Here is a 22,961-nt window from a genome sequence, read left to right on the forward strand (position 1 = left end):
CCGTCTGGAAGATTAAGTGGGCTATTGCCCAGAGTCACATGGTGCTGGGTTGACCTGCCGCAGGTGCTATGGATCGAACCGTGATCCCCAGTGTCCGGCGTCAGTCGCCCTGGCCACTGCGCCACACCTCTTCCCGTCCTCCCTGCGTATCCACAACTTTCAGGCTCCAAAATGTTGGCTCTATTCTTCTTCCTTCACTCTCTTTCTTTTGGTACTTACATTCCACCTGTTACCTTCTTTCTCATCCTCCAATCGTCCCTCCATTCCCGCCCCTTTACTCCTCTCTGCAGGGCTTTAAAAGTGAGATTAAAAAACTGGGGGGATGTGGGGTCTCTTAAAGGGGTGTGGCCGGTGTAGTTAAGGGTGTGGCTTGAAAACTCTTAAACTGAAAATCTATGCTGAGCATAGTGTGCCGCCGACTGGTATTTTGCTCATTCTGTCACTGCATCCAGATATATAATACAAGTAACATTACACCTACAACAAGCCAGGACTATTAGCTTTGTCAATGGTTATTAGTTGCATAAGATAAATAAGCAACAACTATGGCGTAGTTTTCTATAACATTGAAAATGCTTCAGTTCTGAAATGATGAGACTGTGAAAGAACTATAATGAGTCTCTGAAGTTACATCAAAGGCAGGGAAGGCTGGCACTGCTGCAGAGTTGAGATGTATCTTTTCACAGAGGGTGAGGGCAAAAATGGAGAGCCCGATTGGGACCTGTCTCGGCACCTGCTGTTTAGAACTGCCGGTGCTGAGCACCAGCAGGACCCGGCCCACATAAAGCCCTGCCTTCCGTTCTAATCCCACTCCACCCATGTGCTGAATCTTTCCTCTCTCCCAGTATTGTCTCCATCCTTCTCCCTCCCCTCTCGCCATACTCACCCCACTTCACTCATCCACCTTCCACTAACGCTAGAGTGTCTTTGCGTTCAAGAGTTACCTTACACTGACGCCCTGGTGCTAAGAAGAAAACCAGAAATAAATAGATAACATTCCAAGTGCAAAGTAATTACTAATAATACTAATAATTCATAATAATGCTGTTAATCATCTGTTCTTCGCCTGCTACTCCTCCTTTATGTGGCACAAACATGCATCTGTCTTTCAAATAAGTCGACGACCTTGTGCGAAAAATAGTATGAAGTTATCATTTCATTAGTATTTATTTTAATTATGTATTTTACTTGTCCCATGCCAGCCTTTGGAGTGCTGGCGTGAGTTCTAATTGTAAAGTGCCCTGCAGTGCCAATTGTGGAAGGAGGGCTGTACTCTTTAGTCTTTCAAAAGAAATAAAATCTTAATTAGCATTTCCATAATGTCCATTCATATGCAATTATGCAGCTCGGCCAGAGCGCAGATTACTATCATTAAACGCCCTCGAGCCTTTATGTAAACAAAAAAGGACAAAACAAAAGAATTTGTAGGGGAATGTTGGAAATTGTTCACAAAAAATGTAGATTTCCCTAGAGACTGGGTTTTGAGGAAATAAAGTGCCATCGGCCTTTGTATAACGGCGACTAAACTTTTCTGCTGGTGATTTCTGATTCGGTAGTTTGACAACATACATTTTTATTGTGCCTTTCAATAATCGAAGAAGAACATTGAAACTGTAAGCGATTGAAAGGGACTGGCATCTAAGTTAATCGGGAAAGAAAAGAACATTCTTAGGACAACCTTGGAGGCAGTCACGACAATGAAGTCTTCCTCGTTTTGGAGATCCGACCAGGCTGAACAGCCAAAGTATCTCAGACCTTCATGTGGAGCGATGTCAAAACACACCGACCCTTAATTTAGTTCTTTCTTTCTGAAGGAATGTGCAAGAACCGATTCAATCCGAGAGGCAGCTTGAATGGAGGAGATTTTTAGAGAAGTAATATGGATAAAAATGCAAGTGCATAAATGATCAAAAATATATGGTGAACGTGCACATAAGTGGAAAAACCTTGGTTAAAAACAGAACGTAGTTGTTGAATTTAGAACCTTGCAACCAGACGCTACTCATTAGATATATGAATATACCTAAGGCTTTGTAGTCAGGGATGGGGAGGGTCAGTGCCATTTTAAACATGATTTTTACTGGGATTTTTAAAATAGATTCATTATGAAATACAATTTATCTTTTGCAGCGTTACATCAGTAACCGTCCTGGGTTCATTGTGTTCTGGTTCAGGGAGGGCCTGGCTTTAAAGTCTGGGCAAGACTGTTCCCATTGGAGCAGGGTCAAGACTAATTGGCATATAGCTGTGTCCAAACTGAGGCGGCATGGTGTGCAAAATAGCGATGGGCTAGGATGCGGCCCGAGTAATTACCAGTGGCTGAGATTAATTTAAGCATTCCATCCATCACTTTTTGTGCGCATTGGACCAGAAAGGCATAGACAACCATTTGTTTCCGACCTTTACTGGGAAAGGGGCAGGATGCATTATTTACTTTATTTTATTTTCTGCTTCCCATACCACCATAATGTCTTAATTAATATCCACACAGGAGTGACACAAAACCAGAAGTGTGATTCATTGATCAAATACTCAAAAACTCAAGTTGTCCAGATTGAATGGGATAAAAAGAAACCCACCAGCTTTTTAACTGATCTAAAGTCAGCCCCAGGGGGTCCCAAAGGTATGCTTTTGATTCCAGATGGTGAGCCTAATGACATTATATCCTTCTTCCTGTCACTCAATGAGTCTATCAGCTATAGGCTGACCAGTAAAACCCAGCGTATGAAGAAACATAGGCTTGGTTGGTTTAAGTGTAAGTGTACCAAGGTCGGTGTACAACGTTTAATGGCCTTTTAAGAAGTTCCACGGTCTTCTGCTTGATATTAGGCTTCTTAGATGAATATACCCCTTATATAACCAGATGCAAAAAAACAGAAGAAGGAAGTTAAAGAAAAGGCCTGGCATGACTTGGAGGAGGTGGGCAAAGATAAAGATGCTGTTGCATTCTGGCGAAGAGTGAGTGCTCCTTATTTTATTAACACCCCCCTATCCTCTCTAGAGACAGTAATTCCAGCAAATAAGTGGATAGAACACTTTTTAGACATTTTGAACTCCTATGATGTTTCTGAAGGGCTAGAATGTCTTGATCCTTTGGCTGAAGGTAATGGGGGTAGAGCAGTTTCCCCACTCCATCCAGGTCCACGACACTACAATGGCCTTGCTATCTCCTCCATCAGGCAATACCCCGGGTCCGGACGACGCACCAGTTTACTTTTTTTAAAGTTACATTCCCTTGTGGGCTCCATTGCTAACAAATGTGTTTCGGGCTGCTATTATCGGAGTCCTCCCTTCCTCTGGGTCTGAAGTTGTTCAGATTTTCAAAAAAGAAGACATGAAGCACCTCGCTTGCTTTGCCCAATTTCGCTGCTTGAGTTTTAGGCAGAGTTTTGCTTTCAAGGTTGGTGAGTTGAGCTCAGATAAAAGGTATTTTTGGAGGTGCTATATGGCTTTTGTCCAGGTCTGGCAACGATGGACCAATGCTTCAATCTTCATTTGATAACCGAGGTATACACTAAGGTAAAGAAGGGATCAATTCACATGGGCTTCATGGATTTAACGTGCACATTTGAGTCGGTGAATCGGTCTAAACACTGGTTACTCATGGAATCCGCCATGAGGCAGAACCATTTAATCGCCATTTTAAGAAGATTACATAAAGAAACTCAGGCAAAGGTGAGCTACTCTCCTAACAGGACATTACAGGGAAAATATGATTGGTGAAAGGGGCAAGACAGAGGTGCATTCTGGAACTCATTAATGGCTTAGAAAATGTTTTAATTACCTGGGTAATAGATTTCCTACAGCTGGGGAATCGACCAGCCCTATTAATAATATACATGGACGATGCTGTGTCGCTATCAAGGACTCTTTCACCATTTTTATGGAGAAAGTGACCTGAACATTAGTTGATCCAAGGCTTATCATATGAGTTATGGGCCATGGGGAACTAACACTAGAAAAATACAAATAGACGAATGGCTGGGTTTACAATTGCGCATTGTTGTAAGATTTATAATTTTAGTCCAATTAGTAAGAGCTCAAAGGATAAAGTGATGGCCATTCAACATTCACCAGAAGGACTGGAGAATCCACACCATAAAGGAGAACATAGGGTATATCCTGAGCTCAAATTCCAAGTAAAAAGTTCATAGAGACAAGATGATCTTCACAAATTTCTTCTTTATTTAAACGATTTGTGTACTTCGTCAGAGAAACAGAATTAGCTGCCACTAGCCAACACGTGTTTTGTCCTGTGTTCAATCAACCCCGGACTTCCTCAGGGCAATTCATCATAAGTTCCCATATCTAGACGCCAATCTATTGAGAATACCGGTAGGAGAAACATAGTTACTATCGGCATGGTGATATTGAATTAACTTTTACAGCGCACAGTTGGAAGAAGATACAAGATCCACGTTCGTTTTTAGAATATTATTCGAGATTGGATACTCACCATTTTAACTTCATATAGATATGGGAACTTATGATGAAGGAGTCTGGGGGAATGTTAACTCTAATCCCTCCAGAAAGTAGAAAATACATTTTTTGTGTTGGCTGTTGGCAGTCCCGAAATCTACACTGATTATATTCGCTATGTGGAATCTAATAAACCTTGCATTAGGGATTTTATAATATGTTATCCTATCCTTTTGTGAGTCTCCACTTGGGCTAAAGCGGAAACTGCCTTTTCGAAATCATGAAATCATTAAGGACTGTTTACCGTTTATGAACGCCCATCCATTCCTTGGCCTAAGTATGTGAAACAACCCTTTGTGGAGCTGGACTGCACAGTTATTTGAGTACCCAAACATTTTGATGGGTCAGTCAAACGCAGAATAAAGGAAATGTTGTCTTATTATTACAAGACAAAACGTCTGGAGAAGGTGTTGAGTAGCAAGCAGTAAGGAACTACCCTGCTCTTGTTTTATCAAGAGAAATTGAATCTTATTTATTGTATGCTCAAATAAGTTTACTTTTATCTCACTCGCTTAAAGTTGAATATACTGCCCTATCTGTTTGCATTTCCAGTTGCAGCTACTTGGTCGTCATGCTGCCCTTCCTCCGTGTGACAATGTATCGACACAATGCATTCTACATACATCGTTATTTTGCACAATATAAGGTACTCCACAGAAACGTTTTTTTATCCCTGTAGCCAGTGTTTTACATGTGCCAGTACTCAATGGTACTGAGTACTGGCACTTCTTAGATTTCTCAGTCTGAGTACTGGCATTTCCCTACTGCCAAGGAAAGTACCGGTACTCATGAAAAGGAGTCTCCTTGGCTGTGAGCGCTGGTGAGCAAGAGTGGAACGTGTCTCTGGCAGCCAAGGCGCCGCTTCTGTAGCCACGATCTGAGTCCCAGCCGAGCTATTTAGCAGGGCTAATATCCGGGTGCTCACCATCACACTGAGCTTGACACAGCAGGGTCCATTCAGGCTCTGTGCTGTCAATCACATTCACACTCTGACGTGCATTTGTGCAAACACAGGAATCATGGCAGTCCCCTGGTAGTGGCAATTAAAAAAGCCATGGTTGGTGAAGAGTATAAAATGGCTTTTATCATCCCTGAATCTTTTGTGTGTCTGCTTATGTATGTGTGTTTGCCTGCATTTGTATACCTGTTTGTTGTAAGAAAAAAAGCGACAGAAAGAGAGAGTGAATCAAGACACTGGAGGTATTTTAAAGAAAACAGCTAGCACTTTGTGCGTACATGTCTGCTCTATTACAAAGGTTCATAAGTAATGTAAAATGGGGGGTTGGTGGATGGATGGGTGAGTGAAAGGGTGGATGTATAGATGGATGAATGGATGGATGAGTGAAAGAATGGATGGGCGAAAGAGGGTGGATAATTGGATAAAAGGGCAGATGATGGGTGGATAAGTGAAAGACTGGATGGATGAATGAACGGCAGGGAGGATGGATGAAAGATCTTAAGACATGGCTGTTTGGACAGTAATTCTGTCTCTCCTTTCTGCTCTGTGCTTATTTGTTCTACAGCGCCGGGACACTCTTCTTGAGTAGCTGAGCGCTCTAAAAAAACTCATATTAACATAACATAACATAACAAAGAGTGGATGATGGATGAGGAAAAGAGGGATTGAGTGAAAGGGTGGATGGAATGAAGGAGTGAAAGGGTTGATGGATAGATGAGTGAAAGGATTGTGAGTGAAAGGGTGGATAAAGAGATGAATGAGTGAAAAGATGGATGGACAGGTTCGGGGATGGATGGATAGGTTTGGTATGGAAGGGTGGAAAAACTGAATGATGGATGGAAGACTAATAAATGGTGGACATTAGCAGGTAAATGGTAGGATGAAAGAATGAATGGATAGATTGATGGAAGAGACAAGAGATATCTTCCGGAGAGGGTCATGATGAGTTGCTTCATTTGCTTGGTGCCATAAGAGCTTTAGTTCGAAGTGGGGATATTTTCAGTTTCTTCCTACTCACGTGCTCAAAAATATATAGTATTTTTCCAAACAACAGTAATTAACAGTATGGCATTAAGAAAGTGCAACTATTGCAAAAAAAATGAAATGTTAACATATTATTGCATTTGTTTTTCATTCTGTGTAATAAGTTAACCTGCTTTGTTTATATAAACACATTTCTCATGTGTTTTGGTATGTGCTGCAACTATTATAGGAGTTGTTAAGTATCATCATGTCTTGCCCTTAGCCCGCCCCCAGCCCCGCCCACTCACTACACCTCTAACTTAATTTAATGAGTACCTGCACATATTTTTCCCATTTAAAGCACAGCCTGTAATGAAAACTCTAAATACTCGAATTCAATAATAGGCTATGATTTTAATATAGCAGCTTCCCTTGAAAAGTATATGTTTGGCCGTAGTTTTTTTTTCCCCGTTGCCTCGAAGATCAGAAAAGGTTTTGGAAATGAACTTCGATTACGTGTTTATTTATGAGTGAATATATTATCTATTATCAATTTGTATTGTTATTAGCCAAGTTTTAAATATATGTTTGTATTTTATGTTCTGTTGTACTTTTATGACTCACTCAAATCCGAAAAAAAGAACATTTGGTTCGCTTTGAATATACCTGTCCCTTTTTTGTAGCACAGGTCACCTGGCAGAGAACAAAGGTATCTGCAACATATATATGCTCCTTACATTCATTTGGTATCTGATAAATAAAAGCTCGCTTGCACTACTGCAGCCATGTAAAGTGTTGCACACGAAGTTTACTGCCTATAAATTACACTACATATTGAGTGGTACTTGAAGATCACGTGCTATCTTATATGACAACATAAAGGATGCTATTATTGTCTTTCCTGCATCATTAGCTTGCCAAAGATGTGTATCCTACAAGAGTGCTGTGGAACTATCTTACTGCCACCAAGATATTTGTGCATCCAGGTGCAATTTCGGGGACCAAAAAGACAAATTCAGTAGAGTGTTTCACAGAATCAAGATAACAGAAAAATTGGGACCCTAAAATGCACTTAAGGTAGTGGAAAATACTGCACAATGTGGGATTTTCTGCTTTTTTAAGTTTAGGGCTGGGAAAGGAAGGCGCTGTGTCAGCAGGAATGGCTAGACAAAATGCAACACCAAAACACTCACTTTTGTAGGTATTCAGACACAATTTGCCTATCAATTCTAGCCATGGAAACGCTTCAAATGATACTGCCAAAAGTCCAAAGTAACTGTGTTTTAAGGAAACATGGGAAGAGAAACCCACAATGGAATGGCAGTGGTGAGGAAAGAGTTTCTGCACAAAGAAAAACGTGAAAAAGTTGCATTTGTAAATGTACATTCCCGCCACATTTACATGCATTTTCTGCCTAGGAGTGGAGCAGAAGTTCATAGATTTTCAGGCTGCGAATTTTCATGCATCCCTAAAAGTTGAAGACGTACTCTAAGTTTAGGAAAAATCACAAAAAACTAGATTTGAGACTTAAAAAAAAATGCAATTCGGGTTCATGGTTTTTATATTCCAACTAACTGCATCATGGTAGTAACATTGGAATACCAAGGCAGTAAGCATTTGAACTATGAGAGAGAAGACAGCAGATAGCCGTGAGATAAATAAAAGGTAGGCTGCAAAATATTTTATTCACGGTGGAGCTTCACAGTTCCAGTTTTTCCTAAGGTGTCCATCTTTGGTCTTCACAAGAGCTGTTGAGGTAGAAGATGAACTTGTACTCATCCCTGCCTGTCTGACCCTTTGTGTAGGTCACTGACAAATTGAAACCCCGTACCTAATTGGTGTGCATGGTTGCAGGTGATTGCCACTGGTGCTCTTTTCTGAGGTCCAGGGCTTATTTTTCTTCATCAGACATTGACCCAGATCAAAAGACAAAAACACAGAATAGAGAAAAAGGGAACAATCAAAATATAAAAAAACTGAACAAATTTGAAAGCAGGGATGGAAAATGACCTGCAAGATTGAGATATGGCATGAAGCGAACTCAAGACTGGATTATCTTGGTATATGGCTTTCATATTCTGCATTGTTGGATGCCTCTGCACGTACTTTTTATTTTAGTATCTTTATTTTTTTTTAGAATTGAAGTGCTGTCATAATTACTAGCATATCAGTTCCTCTTCTCATATTCTGAATTTAATCAACCATACAGAAACAGGAGCAAATGCATTTAATGATTTCCTTAAAAACAGATGACTAATCTCAATAAGCAACGAAAATCACTGGGGAAAAAACCCACTAACCTTGAGTTCGAGGGCAGTCTGCAGCCAACTGTAAGGCATTTCAGTGCCTCATTGCGGGTGATAACCAGTATATGCTTGCAGTTACAATAGAATATAATATAAAACCTTCCTGGCCCACATTTAATATAGCCTTAGAGCCCGACCTAGTGGGCTCTACCGGCCATTAAAGGCCCGCTCCACCGTTAAAGACCCGAGCTGAAGGTGAGGGCCTTTAACAAGGGAGCGGGACTTTATTGGCCGATAGAGCCCGCTGGGAGGGCTCTGAGCCTATTAGAACATTCCACCCCCAGAGGGTAGAATGTGTTAATTAGTAAAAACAAAGGCCTCTCGGAGCCCGAGTGGGTTTAAATACTCTGGCTCTGAGAGGCCTTTGTTCACAGCAGCAGCTGTGAAAGGAAAACAACATTGGAATGTTGCTCTACCAGCTAGTAGAAGTCCGGAGCCGTCCATTGTCTACAATGGAGTGCTCAACATCTGATGTTCGAATACTAATGCCATAACACTCAGAGGTCGAGCAGTCGTTTGTAGTTCGTATAGGCTGCATAGATATTCCCTTCTTCTGCTTGATACTCTTACACTTACATAAGATAGAATTGAAGTGTATCATATCCATCACCGAGGATTGTACTGGTCTACAGCAGTTAAACCATCCATTGCCATCTGAATAGGCATGGAATTATTGAAGAAAGCTGTCATATGCCACTGGCCAATGGAGGACTTTTATTTAGTCCACCACTGTAGGTCTAGACAAGTTACACAAAACGACCACTTTTAACATCTCGCAATGATAATCAGATATGAGATAATATTAACAAAGTTCATCCCAGCAGATCTCTCCACCATGTTTCCCTCCAATCTGTGCCTGCTGAGGATCATGAACTTCAAATAAAATATCTCTGAATGAACAACCCATTGCAGTAAACAGCACTATGATCATAAGAATTAATATAAAGGGACCCGCAGAGCTGCTCAAAGCTACCAGGTTATTGAGAACCTTGAACTGCACATCTCTCTCTCTTACCTCATTCTCCACCACACTGCTAAGCTCTGTGTCCCATAAACATGATAACCGCATCTCGGTGGTCATCACACACAACATGAAAACACTCCCAATGTAGGATCAAAACAAATACAGCACACTTCCAACCACACACCATTCCCGGTGTAGCATGCTACCTATGTTGGCAAGTGCTTTAGCTCCCTACAAAGGGCAGTAAGCACTATATAGATGTTGCAAGTCAACAGATACCATAAACTTCATGATTCTGTCTAAAGTTTGAGAATTTGCAAGACTGTGAAATGCATCCTTTCAAATCCACATGCAGACCAGAGGCCACATGAATCCCTTGGCTGTTTACCAGTTTCCATGGAAGAAAACCATTCCTCCTGTTAATTCATAGATGTTTCCCTCCCTCTCTATTAATCCCTTATTAATGTACGATAATTATATTTTTAAAGACGCACGCCTAATTATTTCAGGAAGTTGGTTTCTGAAAGCCATGGACCTTGCCAACAAACACATGCAGCTATCTCGACAGGCCGCGCACAGCAGCTCGCAGGCCAAGGGGGACCCTGGGCCTTCCCCTTTCGCATTCCGTGACGTCAGCCAGTGCTTCTGTCTCTCCAAATAATGTTAGGAAAACTGCGAGCGGACACATCCAGCGACAGCCCGCTGGTGACATTTTGAGTATCTCACTCCAGATCGGATGGTGGTGGCAGCCGTGGGTGGGGGAGAGGCTGGAAACAGAAGGGATGTTGTGCAGTCCACTGTGGATGGCCCATGCCAGGTTCAGTCATTTCCTGTACCTCTGCCAAAGCACACAAGCTGATAAATGGACATAATTTGAGTGTGGGAAACTAGATGGCCTGACAATCTACAGGGAAAACACAGCAAAAGAAGGGACAGAAGTAAAGAAAACACGCTTTATCAGTGGCAGTGTAGCCATACTGGCTAATGCAGAGATACAGTTCTGTTTTGTTTTTCTGTTGGCAATACTGTTCACTTCCTCCAGTTTCCTAATATAAGAGCAGAACACGATCTGATGTGTTAGTCATTTTATGAATCCACATAAAAAAGGTATTTTTCTATGGTTGTCTGGAATTTTTGTATTGAGTAGTTCCAAAGTTCCTCCTTTTGCGGAGGAAATAGCACAACCGCGCCTTGTAAGGTAGTCTGGATGGATGGCTTTTTTTGAAAATTCTTAAGCATTTTCATATTTTTTTACAGGAGTACAAAAGGTCCTTCTTCTGAGAATTGAGGAGGGAATAGTTATTGCAAATTAGGCGTTTTTAAAAGAAAGATTCAGATATTCCCTTACCCTAATGGAATAACATCATATGCATAGTCATCTCTAGTATAGCAAGTGCATTGTCACCAAGGCCGAGGTATATGAGAGAGACTTTCTGAAACCGAAAAGTGCTGTATTTCACAATGTAATCCACGTCGTTTATTGGTATCAGCATCCTCATATAATCACAAAAACTCTGAAAAAGGATGCATATATACGGGCATAGAGGGGCTTTAGGTCATATATCGGTCTGTTCATATGGCATTCACATTCAGCATCCACCCTCCATGGCATGCAGGAACGGGTATGGCAGGGTTTTAAGTAGGATGAAAAAACAGGGTAGTTTCTCATAAGAGCGCGGCCATTGTAATTAAAGGCGTGACTTAAAACTCTTAAACTTAAAATCTGTACTTGGCATAGTGTGCCACCCCACTGGTATTTTGCTTCTTATGTCCAGTCATCCAGACACATAACATAACAAGTAGCATTGCATCTACAACGCATCAGGACTATTGACTTTGTCAGTGTTTGTTAGTTGTATAAGATAAATAAGCAACAACTATGGCTTCCTTGTATAGAAGATTGAAAATGCCTCCATTCTTGCAGGCGAGGTTGTTGCTAAGGCTAGAGCTGCCGACTTTCGAGCTGCGAAAGAAGGTTGAAGGCTCACATCAGAACAACATCCTGTGATTCAAGACATTAACATGTCCATGTGAAATGTAACTGGTGCTCATGTGAAGCACTCCAAGTTTGCAGAATATAAAACTGAAAAATGAGTCTCTTTGAAGTTACTTTAAAAGCAGTGACAAATGATACTATTGCAGAGTTTAGCTTTTTTTCCCACATCCTGAAGGTAAAAATGGAGAGCCCGATAGAGACCCATCTTAGCATCTGCTTTCAAGAACTGCCAGTGCTTAGCACCGGAGGGACCCGGCCCACTTAAAGCCCTTGGTAATGGGTCAGTCTACATCAACTTTCACATGTGTCCGTCCATCCATGTAAAAAGAATTGCACTTCAGTAATATCTTTTTAGTCCCAATAAGTATAATAATTTCTTGTGAAGTGCATTAAAACTAAAATAAGGTAGTACACATGCCTACAAGAAAACAAGTTTTCTGTTCTATTAAAATTGTGTGCGATCGTTTTTCTTTAAAAATGTAACTATTGCACCAACTCACCAAGACAAGACCTTTGGCTTTGCCAATGCTTGTTCTTGCTTGTATTAGTATTACATTTTGCCATCCTTGCTGCGTCGTCCTGATGGAAATTTTTGGCCTAATTTAGAGGAGGATTGTAATGGACACATGTCCTGTTTGCCCTCCTCTTTTTTTTCTCCTGCCTTTTGTAGAATGTGAGGGAAAGAGGTATTTGCAGTTTCAACGTCATTGTAGGGGCCACCAAATGAAGAGCACCCCCACTGGCACTGTTTCTACCGCCATCCTTTATCTCTAAGATCTCCACGAGAACCCTGGTTGTCCCCTACAGAACAACTTCTGAAATATGCCTGACACACTTGTCGAAATCGACCCACTCATTGTTATATTATTTCTGAAGAGGGACCTCGAACTTGAGTGTCTATCTTGGGGAATAAGTGATGACTGCCTGTCATTCCAACATGGCGGACCTGTTGGCCTCCAAAGGGGCCCCCATCACGTACACTGGAGTCGTTTTTTGTTTGTTGCAGATTCATATAGCGCGAGCTTGACCCGAAGGTATTCGAGTTCTTCACATGAGCACCAGTTATGTTACATAAGGACGTTACATAAGGACACATTCATTTTTTTAGTAGGCACGGGGAGATTGAGTGATTTGCCCAGAATCACAGAATGTGAAGTCGACCCCGAGGCTCGAACCTTGGTTTCCCAGAGTTTTATACTAATGACCACTGTCACAGCAGATAATTTTAAATTAGCTAGCTGATCTGCTTTACTTTAAATTCCGAACATAGTTTCCCTAAGGATTATGCTTTTATTTTGTTTTCTATACTAAGAGGCGTGCTGAGATACTATCACACTTTACTTTGTGTCTATTCTTTGCTCTTGTTGAGTCATTCGTAAGGATGCGTATTAATTTTTATATTTACACCCTTAGTAAGGTTGAGAAGTTCTGGTAGAGGATTATCCAATCAGGATGCAGTGTGTATTATCAGTAAATTATCATGCAGTTACTTCTTATTGGTAAATTCCTCAAAATATGGGGATGCATATCATAGAACATTCGCGATTATGGTCCTCACACTTGCTAAAGAATTGAACTACAGATAGATTAATTTGCGTAATCCATTTTGCCAGCAAAGTGCGTTTTATCGCCATACGTCTGCTTCACAAGGGAGCCAAACAGACTATCATTGTTGCTTTTTACCGCCTTATCCATAATAGACCAGCTCTTATGGATACTAACCTTATTCCTATATTTTATTATTCTGATACTTTATCAGATGTTTAAAAACCTGTGCAAAACAAAAGGATCCTGGGTCCATAACACCTACAGTTGTGAACTAAGTCACTCAATCGGTGCGCTAGTCACATAGTCATCGAAACAGTGACAACCATTATGCCTCCAAAACACAACTTCTGATAGGGGTGACTTTCAGAGAATTGGCCAACATTATTGAGAGAATCTCATTGGAAACGAGCACTGCCAGTGCAATTGGCTATTTCAAAGCAAAGAAACTGATTGAAACATTCAACTTATACAAAGGTGTAATCTAAAATGTACTAAGATGTGCCAACTATAACAAGGGACATCAGTAATTATTTGGTCTTTAATTAGTTGTACATTTATCTTCTCAATATTATGTTGTTCTTTATGAGTAAGACTCTTCCCCTATCGCGCATGGAATATCGGAGAGGCATCTTCTCTCTCCCTCCTTGTAGGGAAATTAGTAGAATTCCCTTTTACAGTACTATGTGTAATTGCACAGTGAAAAATAACATGTGATAGGTTTGTGAATATCCCCAGATTTATACAAAGACCACAAACTTATAGGGAACCCGCTTCGTTAGAAAATCATGGAATCAACAACTATCTTGGATGCAAAATAGGGTAGGATGGGAACCCTTATCCACCAATGGTGATAGCTTCATCAAAAGTTCCCTCCTGCACTCAGGACCAGTAAGTATGCATAGGTGTAAGCATAGTGGTAGCTCTTATTTAGAAGAATAGTATATGTGTATTAAAATGAGATCCCTGCGAGATGGAGTATCAAACTATCTATGAATTTTAATAGAGATGCAACTGAGAAAGCTAAAACCAAAGCAAGAAATGTCAGGAACTTTTATCATTACCATGTCCTTCAGTCAACATGTTTCGTCCATGGAAGAAGTCCTACACAGTTCAATAGAATTAATCACGATCCCTGTTATGGTCCCCATCCTTCTTATGTCCATTTTGAATATTGTTATAGGTAGAGTGAGAGAAAGAAATGAAGAAGAAAACGCACAGAACAAGTTATATGAGGAGTTCAATTGACAGTAGTCTAGTAATACTCTATAGTCTACAGCTCATTGTCTCATAGAGGGAAGTAAATAGAGCCTCCCTGTAGTCAGACAGTCTCTAGGAATGCTACTTTCCGGCAAACCTAGCGTCCAAAGCCCCTTGGCATAGTATACTACAAATACACAGATTAGTAGGTGTTGCTGCATTTTATATGGGCACTTTCCCTGCAACCCCCCTCCCCCATTCATATCTCTGCATTCTGCAAACAATCTACAGGACTGGTGGACAGTGCTATGCCACAGTGCTTTCTCCATCTGCGGTCGCAGATATCTGCTTACTCTTTGAATCAGACTCATGGAATATGTGTTCCAATTGGGTGCATCAGTTGTTTGCGAATCAGGCTTTAAATATGGGAGAGGATATCACTATGCGTACCTTCATTTTTTTCAGAGAATATTTGTATTATATTTGCAGGGGTATCCCCCTGTATCTAAGCCCTGTGGTGTTTGACTATTTTTCCTTTCATTATTGGGCTCTGTGCAAACCCTAATATAAGCAGTGTGACTGAATGCTACCCGTCTGCCATCTTCGCCCTGGTATCATACCTCACATAATTCATACCAAATACCATGAATCACATTTCATCACACATCATATGCTTCCCATGGACAACGTACTGTACACCACATACCAGTTCATAGGTTGCTGATCTTATATGCGTCTACCTCCGCGTACCGACAACTTCATCTTACCAAATCATACGTCACTTGTACTGCATACACCACAATAGATTCCCTTGAAAACACAACACTCGGTACCCTTTATACCAATCATTCCTCTCGTGCTGGCATACACAAACGTACAGTACTTATGGGAAGAATCAGTTCATTCAATTTAAACTACTAAGAGATAATACACAACCAGAAGTACACTACATGAGACTCAAGTTACACAATGTCACACTTGTAAAGCAATGTAACAGATGTTTCTTCCTTAGTGGTTAATCATTGCCCTTTTCAACTTTAGTTGCTGAACAAGACCAATATATTTTTCCTTCATCTAATTTTTGTACCTCATTCACATCCTTGGTCTTTCTAGCTTGGTCACTGTCAATTTCAATTCTTTTCAGCTAACCCTTCTCTTCATGATCTATTAAAAACAATGTTCCTCCACGCAGTTGCTTGGCTCCTTTTCGTAGATTTTAATCACACTTCACATAAAACTTGTCATCCATGTTCTCTCTTAGTATTTCTATCTGTGCTGCCCACCTACAAGGTAGTCGTCCCGAGTAAGCCTCAATATTACCCAAGTGCTGCTTAAATGTTGAATCCTGTCAATCTACCTGAAAGAATACTTATCTCTGGATCTCACACTCAACTGAAGCTCTCATATAGAGAAAGGGAGTTTGGCTCAATGAAAAAAACGGACGTTTTATGAATCCGGGACCTCTCTCTGTATAAGCGTTCTTGGGTAACTATAAAAGCATGTTACTGCTATCTGTTCAAAGGTGTCCATCAGGGTTACTTGTAAAATCTGTTGCTCCTGGGCTTCTGTCCTTCTGTACTTCACTGACAAATCTTATATCCTTCACTTCTCAGTTACGATTGCGCATCCCCCAAGAAACAATCTCAAGATGTCACCAAACTGTGCTGGTAAACAATGATATATTGTGAAATGAATGGACGAAGTTAAAGAAAGGCATTGGTCGTAGCATCTAAGAAGTAGCAGAGCACCTCCCCCTGCCACACACACATAAACACACACAAATGTGGACACTAGTTGGCCACGCTTACCCCCGCGCTTTCCCTCACCGTGCACCACACTTTCGGTCAGGAGCCATTCTCAAATGCTAAAAATGAGTCGTTCTCTCTGCTATTGGCCAGACCTGCACCTTTAGAAGGGTCTGTCAGAGCAGTGTTCTAAGTAAATGTTCTCATCATATCATTCATCGTAGCCGGAGAAGCACTGAGTGAAAAAACCTCCACCTTTTACCAAGTGTTACTGCTTTCGTCAAGGTCATCTGTGTATGCCATCTGGAAAGTGAATAATCCCCACTCAAAATGTCTAGACCGACTCCTTATGCTGCAATAGGAAATTTTGGAGCTTTATGCAAAGTACATTTATTGTATTCCCTTTCCATGATATGTATGAGCACCACGGTATCCTAGTGCGGAAGGGCTACACTTTGGTGGTGCATTTAACTCCTCCCAGCAAGGGGAGCAATTGGTGACTGACGATGTTGCCCATCCACAGAAATGGCCGGTGGCCCATCTCTTAATATGGGTAAAGGGGGATCTGTGTAGATTGTCAGTGATCATATGCCATGGACCTTTTCTGCTGTACATAGGAATATGTATTGGCTACCCGCTGTTTTTGTTTTCCATGTTTTATGTCATTAGAAGAGAAGTGCTCTGCATTACCTCCTTGCCCGTCTTCCTCGCCACAGTAATTCACGCATGAGCTTTGGGATCCCACAGATACTCCAAAGTAAAAGTTAGCTTACTAGCCTCTCATCCCTCCAATATGGCCACCTCCTCTAACAACCAATCATATAAAAGAAGAGACCACCCACCGAGAAGACCTGTAACCAAAGCCACAGAGAAACATGAAGCGATCAAAACAGGGGGGGGGACTTTACTGTGGCGAGGAAGACTAGGACTCTGAATAATGAAGATTACCGGTAAGTAACCAGGGCATTACCATTAAGGTTGAAACAACTAAACAAAGCACAGCCTCTAACCTGTTGAACAATCACATGAACATGTTGATGATACTAATTATGCAAGTTGCTCCATTCCAGAATTTATGTTTATGCGCCATTTCCATCTTTTCACTGCTGCTAATTTTAATCATTTTTCTTTCTTTGCTTTCAGTAAACGAAATCATAAGGAACGACCTCTCCTGCACCAATGTACATTCTTAGTTCCACTAGCATGAAAGAAGCTAAAAAACACAAACAGCACAAGCCAATCCCTCGGCGACCAGGAACAGCTGATATTTTACATCCGCCTCTTCACTGTGACTTGTAGTGAGCGCCTAAACCCAATATCCTGGCCTGGTACGCTTTCCGCCCTGCGCCTCCCCGGAACTATTATGGAGGCGGGCACTGGTTTTCTGGCATGCATCAAAGTGTCCTCAGGAAAGAGATTGGCATCTGATACAACCATCATCTCAAACAAAGATGGACGCCCTAGGCCGAACACTGTCAAGGTGTGTTTTCATAGGATGAAAATACTCCACAGCCAAGTGGGTTGGCCTGGTTTCAAGACTAATCCCTCCCTTTATTACCCTCTGAAAATTTTCTCTGGAAGTGCCTTATTTCACCAAGTTTGTGGCATCAGGGCATTTTGATACATTTGAATTTATTAATTGAAAACCAATCACCTGTCAGTGAGGAGGCTGTGAATGGTCTCACTCCAGTGTTTTAAAGCCGTCCGACTGTGTTGTAAACATCAAGGGAATGACAATGGCCTCTGAATTCCAGGATTTCTGCAGTTTTCCACGCTGCTGTGTTTTAGGGTCTGTTGCCTTATTGGATTAATTTTAACCAGCTTGTTGGGTTCTCCCAGGCGTCATCTCATGTTTGTAGACTGTTAAGTATTTTGTGGTAAATAGACATTTCAATTCTAAGTATTTGCATGGATAAGATTGTAACGTGACTTCACACATAGCACAAGGAAGTCAACCAATGGACCGTGGTGCAGCAGAACTGACAACTTGTGTCTATAGAGATTTACAGCGAGCACACGCTGAGTCGGGAAAGGTGGTGAACATACTGCGGATCCCTGCGTGTCTTCATACGACTGTAATCTGTGTTCTAAACCCATTCCTTAAAATTTGAAGCCACGCCATGCTCGGAAAGGGTCCGGAAGCAGGCCATATCTGACCTTAGAGCAAAACTCTGCCCCGGGCACTCCCGGTCTCTCTCTTCATGGCGACGACGAATTTGAAGCTCTTGCCTCATGCAGCTAACCACGCACTTTAGATGTAGAAGCAAGCTGCACACGCACTCCGACAACGAAACACAATGTTCAACGAGCGGCAGCAGACTAGTCACCGAAAAACTGTACATAGTCCGCAACAGTGTGGGAGTGAAAATATTGTGCAAACACGATTATTCTTCCTCAGGCGCCTTGTTCCTTGCTCTGCTACTTGTTTGAACAGTTTACCAAAAACCCTGCTTGAAGACGCATCACTGTATAATGTAGGTTTCCATTTTTTACAGCAGTTTGGTGTGCTCACATGCCTTTTGTACATTGTGCGTCCTCCTGTATGACCCGTGGGGATTGATTTTCAACCAAAAAAGCATGGTTTATTGAAGCTGAAAAAAGTGTGACTCGAACGTCGTGCCTTGGTAATTAATGCCCCCTTCTGGAAACAAGCCTCAACTACGCATTTACAAATGAAGCAGTAACTGGTTAAAATTAGCCTTCCGATGAAAACAAGTGGAATGTTTTGTTACAATTTGTTCAAGGATGTCTTATCTTTTTTTATGTAAAGTAAAAGAAAGCCATATTTTAGCATTTGCACAGTACTGTGAAAAGACGATGATGTAACATGGCTTCATGTATATATTAAGCTATTACTGGATAAAATATTAGCACCCATTTACCCCTCGTTTGTGTAATCCTAGTTATGTAGCCGGTATTTATCAGAGTAGAAAGTGCATGCCATGTCTGTGATAGCTTGCGACTTAGCAAAATAAACGTTTGACAGATTGTGTTTGTCAGTGAAATATGTAGAAAGATAAAAAGTAAAAGAAAAAAATTAAAATATATTTTTTCTTTTACTGGAATCTGCTGGCTCGGCGTGGTTCATTGTGTTTCTTGAAGTTCTTGAAAGTAAAAGGTGCCCATTACACAGTGAGAATTTACATATCCACAGCGTTTTCTTGTGATCTGTTTTGGGGATGTAATCGAATAAAAGACCGCTAAGATTACCTGGGGTGTACATTAACATGGAAAATTAGTTTTAGGCATAGCTCACTAAAACAACTGCCCAGTTAGCTAGCCGGTTTCAGAATTTAGAGGAATTGCTTTATACCATGATCAAACACTCCTCTGCATGTCACCAGGTTCCTTTAGAAACAATATTGTGACCATATTCTGTCTAGGGATCTATCAATCACATCAAAAGAATCCCCAGGACCAGAAGAGAAAGCTCCCTGACACTGGTCCTCATTGACATACCCACCATGCCTGTCAAGACGAACGAGGAGCCTGGAAAAAGCTCTTTCAGACAAAGCCAAGTGTGTTTTTTTGATAAATTGACGTCTTAAGTATGCAGTTTCTTCTGCATTTTTTCTCTGCCTCGTCATGCCACCTTGCAACTACATGTCTGAATGAATTGCTCGCCCAGGAAAAATTGTGAGCATTGTTACTAATTGGTTTCCTTCCATTCCACTAGCCCAAGCTAGTTTCATAAAGCCTACCAAAGCATGAATCGACTGCTACCACATGGAATATCCTAGACCTGGTCAAGTGGGCCCATTTGAATACACAAATGCTACCACATATCTGTAAAAGAAGCTCATTTCCTCTACAATCGAAGCCTTGCTGACCATGCCATGAGAACTCTTCAGCACCAACTTAAGTTTTAATTCTGTAACTTGCACATCTTCACTCATGCCTCCTTCCCTATACCTTTGCAGAGATGTCAGAAAATTTTTCTTCCCCAAGGTCCTCTGGATTTTTTATTTTTTTATTATTGTGCAGAATCATAACGAGAACCATTACATCACATATATAGTCACAAGATCGGTTTCACAATTAAACATAATTATTTGTAGCTTGTAAAGTTGGGATCCATCATTCCTTCGATTATATATTCCCTATTGCATTCTTAGTCTAAAGTAGAAGGGCAGCACACAGGAGCGACATTTGAAATACATCTTCTTATCCTAAAAACTAAGTCCAGTATTTTGCAAATTCATACATATAGAGCAAACAATTTAAACACAGTAATTGCTATATTCAGACTGAACAAGGTGCTAATTATAAAGTGCTGTGAATTTAACTCCTAGACAAAGTGCTTTTCTTCCTGACTCCCAATAAGATTGATCTAACTCCTAATACAGTGTATCAACTCCCAATAAATTTGTTCTATATCTTAATAAGGTGCTTCAACTCATATTTCACTCTTCTGCATAAATCGCTCAAGATATAAAATACAAATATACCTAATCAGCATTCTTCGTCACATTAGTTGCTAGATTCTGGCAAACAAGGTGCTATCAATAAATTGCTGCGTATTCAACTACCCATAAACGGCATTTATGCCTGCCTTCCTATAACATTGTCCTCACTCTTAATAAGGTGCATCAACATTTTTTAACCCCATTGTCACAATTAAGCAGAGTCATAACGACAGCCATTACATCATATATATAGTCACAATGCCGGTTTCACCATTAAACATAAATATTTTTAGCCTGTAATTTTGGGATCTACTATTCCTTCATTGATATATTCCCTATTGCTTCTTAGCCTGAAGTAAAAGTGCAAAGTGCAGGAGCGATATTCTAAATACTTCCTCATAAAGTGCTGTGCATTTAACTCCCATCAGGTGCTTTCTTCCTGTCGCCCAATAAAATTGATCTAGATTTTAATGCTTGAACTCCCCCCAAAATTTGTTCTATATCTTAATAAAGTGCTTCAATTGATATCTCACTCCGGACCATGAATCACTCATGAATACGTAATCCGCATTCTTCAACACCTTAGTTGCTAGATTCGGGCAAACAAGGTGCTATTGATAAAGTGCAGTGTATTTAACTACCCATAAAGTGCATTTATCCCTGCCTTCCAATAAAATTGATCTAAATCTTAATAGAGTGCATCAACATTTTTTTGTTTTTTTTTGTTTTTATACCCCATTGTCACACATGTGAATTCGAACCTGAGTCAACTACTTGGCTTTCTACTTCATCTATGTGTTTCCAAAAAGCAATCGTTTTTTTAGTGGCACCAACCCTTTTTGCGTAGGCCTCCTCAAATTCTTTTGTTCAAATAATTTTATTATGCCAATTTAGTTAGGCAGGCACTTTAGTTGTCCTCCAATTCGGAAGAATCAAAGATCGTGCCACTAGAAAGGCTTTTGCTATGAATGTTTCCTCTCCTTTAGAGATTAGCAATTTTTGCCTCTGCCTTACTGAGCCAAAAGGTGTTATTTCCGCCTCTGGGTCCAATCTTCTCTGTAGGCCATGGCTTAGGGCAGAGAAAGCTCTCTCCCAGAACTGAGCTAACATCAGGCAGGTAAAAAAGATATAAAGCCAGCCTTCCTCTCTCAGTTGAGGGCACCAAAAGCATCTATACTTTGTTCCTAGATACATTTTATGCAACAATCTAGGAGTATAATATGCCATCCAGCGTGATAAAAATTACATTCTTTTAATTTGCCACTCTTAGTGAAGTATTGCGGGGTTCCCAAGGCCTACACGCTCCAGAGATTACCCACTTACACACAAGAACTGTTGGCACGGAAACTGTAAAATGCAAAGAACAAGTTTATTAAGACCCCATGGGGTGGTGGTACACTCAAACAGCACCCTTCGGTAATGCAAGAGGTATCACACCGAACACCGGTGTGACCCCGTTTATATACAATTTTGAGGCAATAAAAGATAGGCGGCACAAGTTAAGACACAGTTTTAGAGACATATATGGTCATGTTTTGGAACACTGCCAGCTCATTGGTGGGTTTCAAACCCGCTGGTCAGTTAGCGGCACATTCCTGAGGGTTTACGGGTCAGTAAGAACTGCGCATGTGTGGCTTGACCAACACAAAAAATAGCCTGTTGCTGGGCAGATGAGAGTGGTCAGTGGAACGGACAAAGGACTAAAGGGCACGTCGGCCACGAGGCCGCTCATGGTCTAAAATGGCCGCTGCAACATTCAAAATGGCGTTTATCGTATATAGCCAAGTTAAGGAGGACAACGTGTAGGTTCAGCTAATCGCTAATCCAAGCGGGCCAATTACGACAGACGACCCTTTTAGCGTTTAGCTGAATCTACCTCATAATGAACATAGTCTGGATGTTCGTCCTCGATGTCTATTAACATAATTTGTGTCACCTCTTTGTGTAGCATTATTTTGTCATGGGCAAGAGCTCGCCTCGATGGTAAGCAAGCTGATAGACACATTGAACATAAGGTAGGGCCACATTGGATACACAAGCATATAAAGAACATTGCTCCCACAAGTATGCAGAGGATTGTCAACAGTTTCCAGCCCCAAGTTGCAATCATGGACCAGAACCATCCAGAAAGTGTCCAAGTTCCATTGTCAGGGTGTATTTCGGCAGCTATCTTATGCAGCTTGGAAATCGCATCATACACAGATGGAGAATTATCAGGCACGTAAACACAACAGCTGCTTCCGATGATTCTACATGCCCCCCCACGATCTGCCAAAACAACATCCAGCACCATCCTGTTTTGGAGGGTGACAATTCTGGAAATCTGCAGTTCTTCGGTAATATTCCCCAGGGCAATAGCAGTGTCATTCGCAACAGCCTCGACAACGCGAGTCAGCCGT

At 41.1% G+C, this 22,961-nt stretch overlaps 1 protein-coding gene across 4 annotated transcripts in view; it reads left to right on the forward strand.

Annotated features, from left to right (window-relative positions):
* Window positions 1-19,221, forward strand: part of NFATC1 (nuclear factor of activated T cells 1) — a 428,485-nt gene extending 409,264 nt beyond the window's left edge. For 2 of the 4 annotated variants that reach the window (XM_086965517.1, XM_086965518.1), the window contains exon 10: window positions 17,300-19,221. In XM_086965517.1, coding sequence (XP_086821643.1) covers window positions 17,300-17,349 — 50 coding nt within the window. In that variant the 3' untranslated portion in view covers window positions 17,350-19,221. The remainder of the gene's footprint in view (window positions 1-17,299) is intronic. The other 2 variants (XM_086965519.1, XM_086965520.1) reach the window with 2 other exon arrangements.
* The last annotated feature ends 3,740 nt before the right edge of the window (window positions 19,222-22,961 follow it).

The sequence above is a fragment of the Lissotriton vulgaris genome, chromosome 4_1, assembly GCF_964263255.1.
Source record: "Lissotriton vulgaris chromosome 4_1, aLisVul1.2, whole genome shotgun sequence".
NCBI classification, from domain to species: Eukaryota; Metazoa; Chordata; class Amphibia; order Caudata; family Salamandridae; genus Lissotriton; species Lissotriton vulgaris.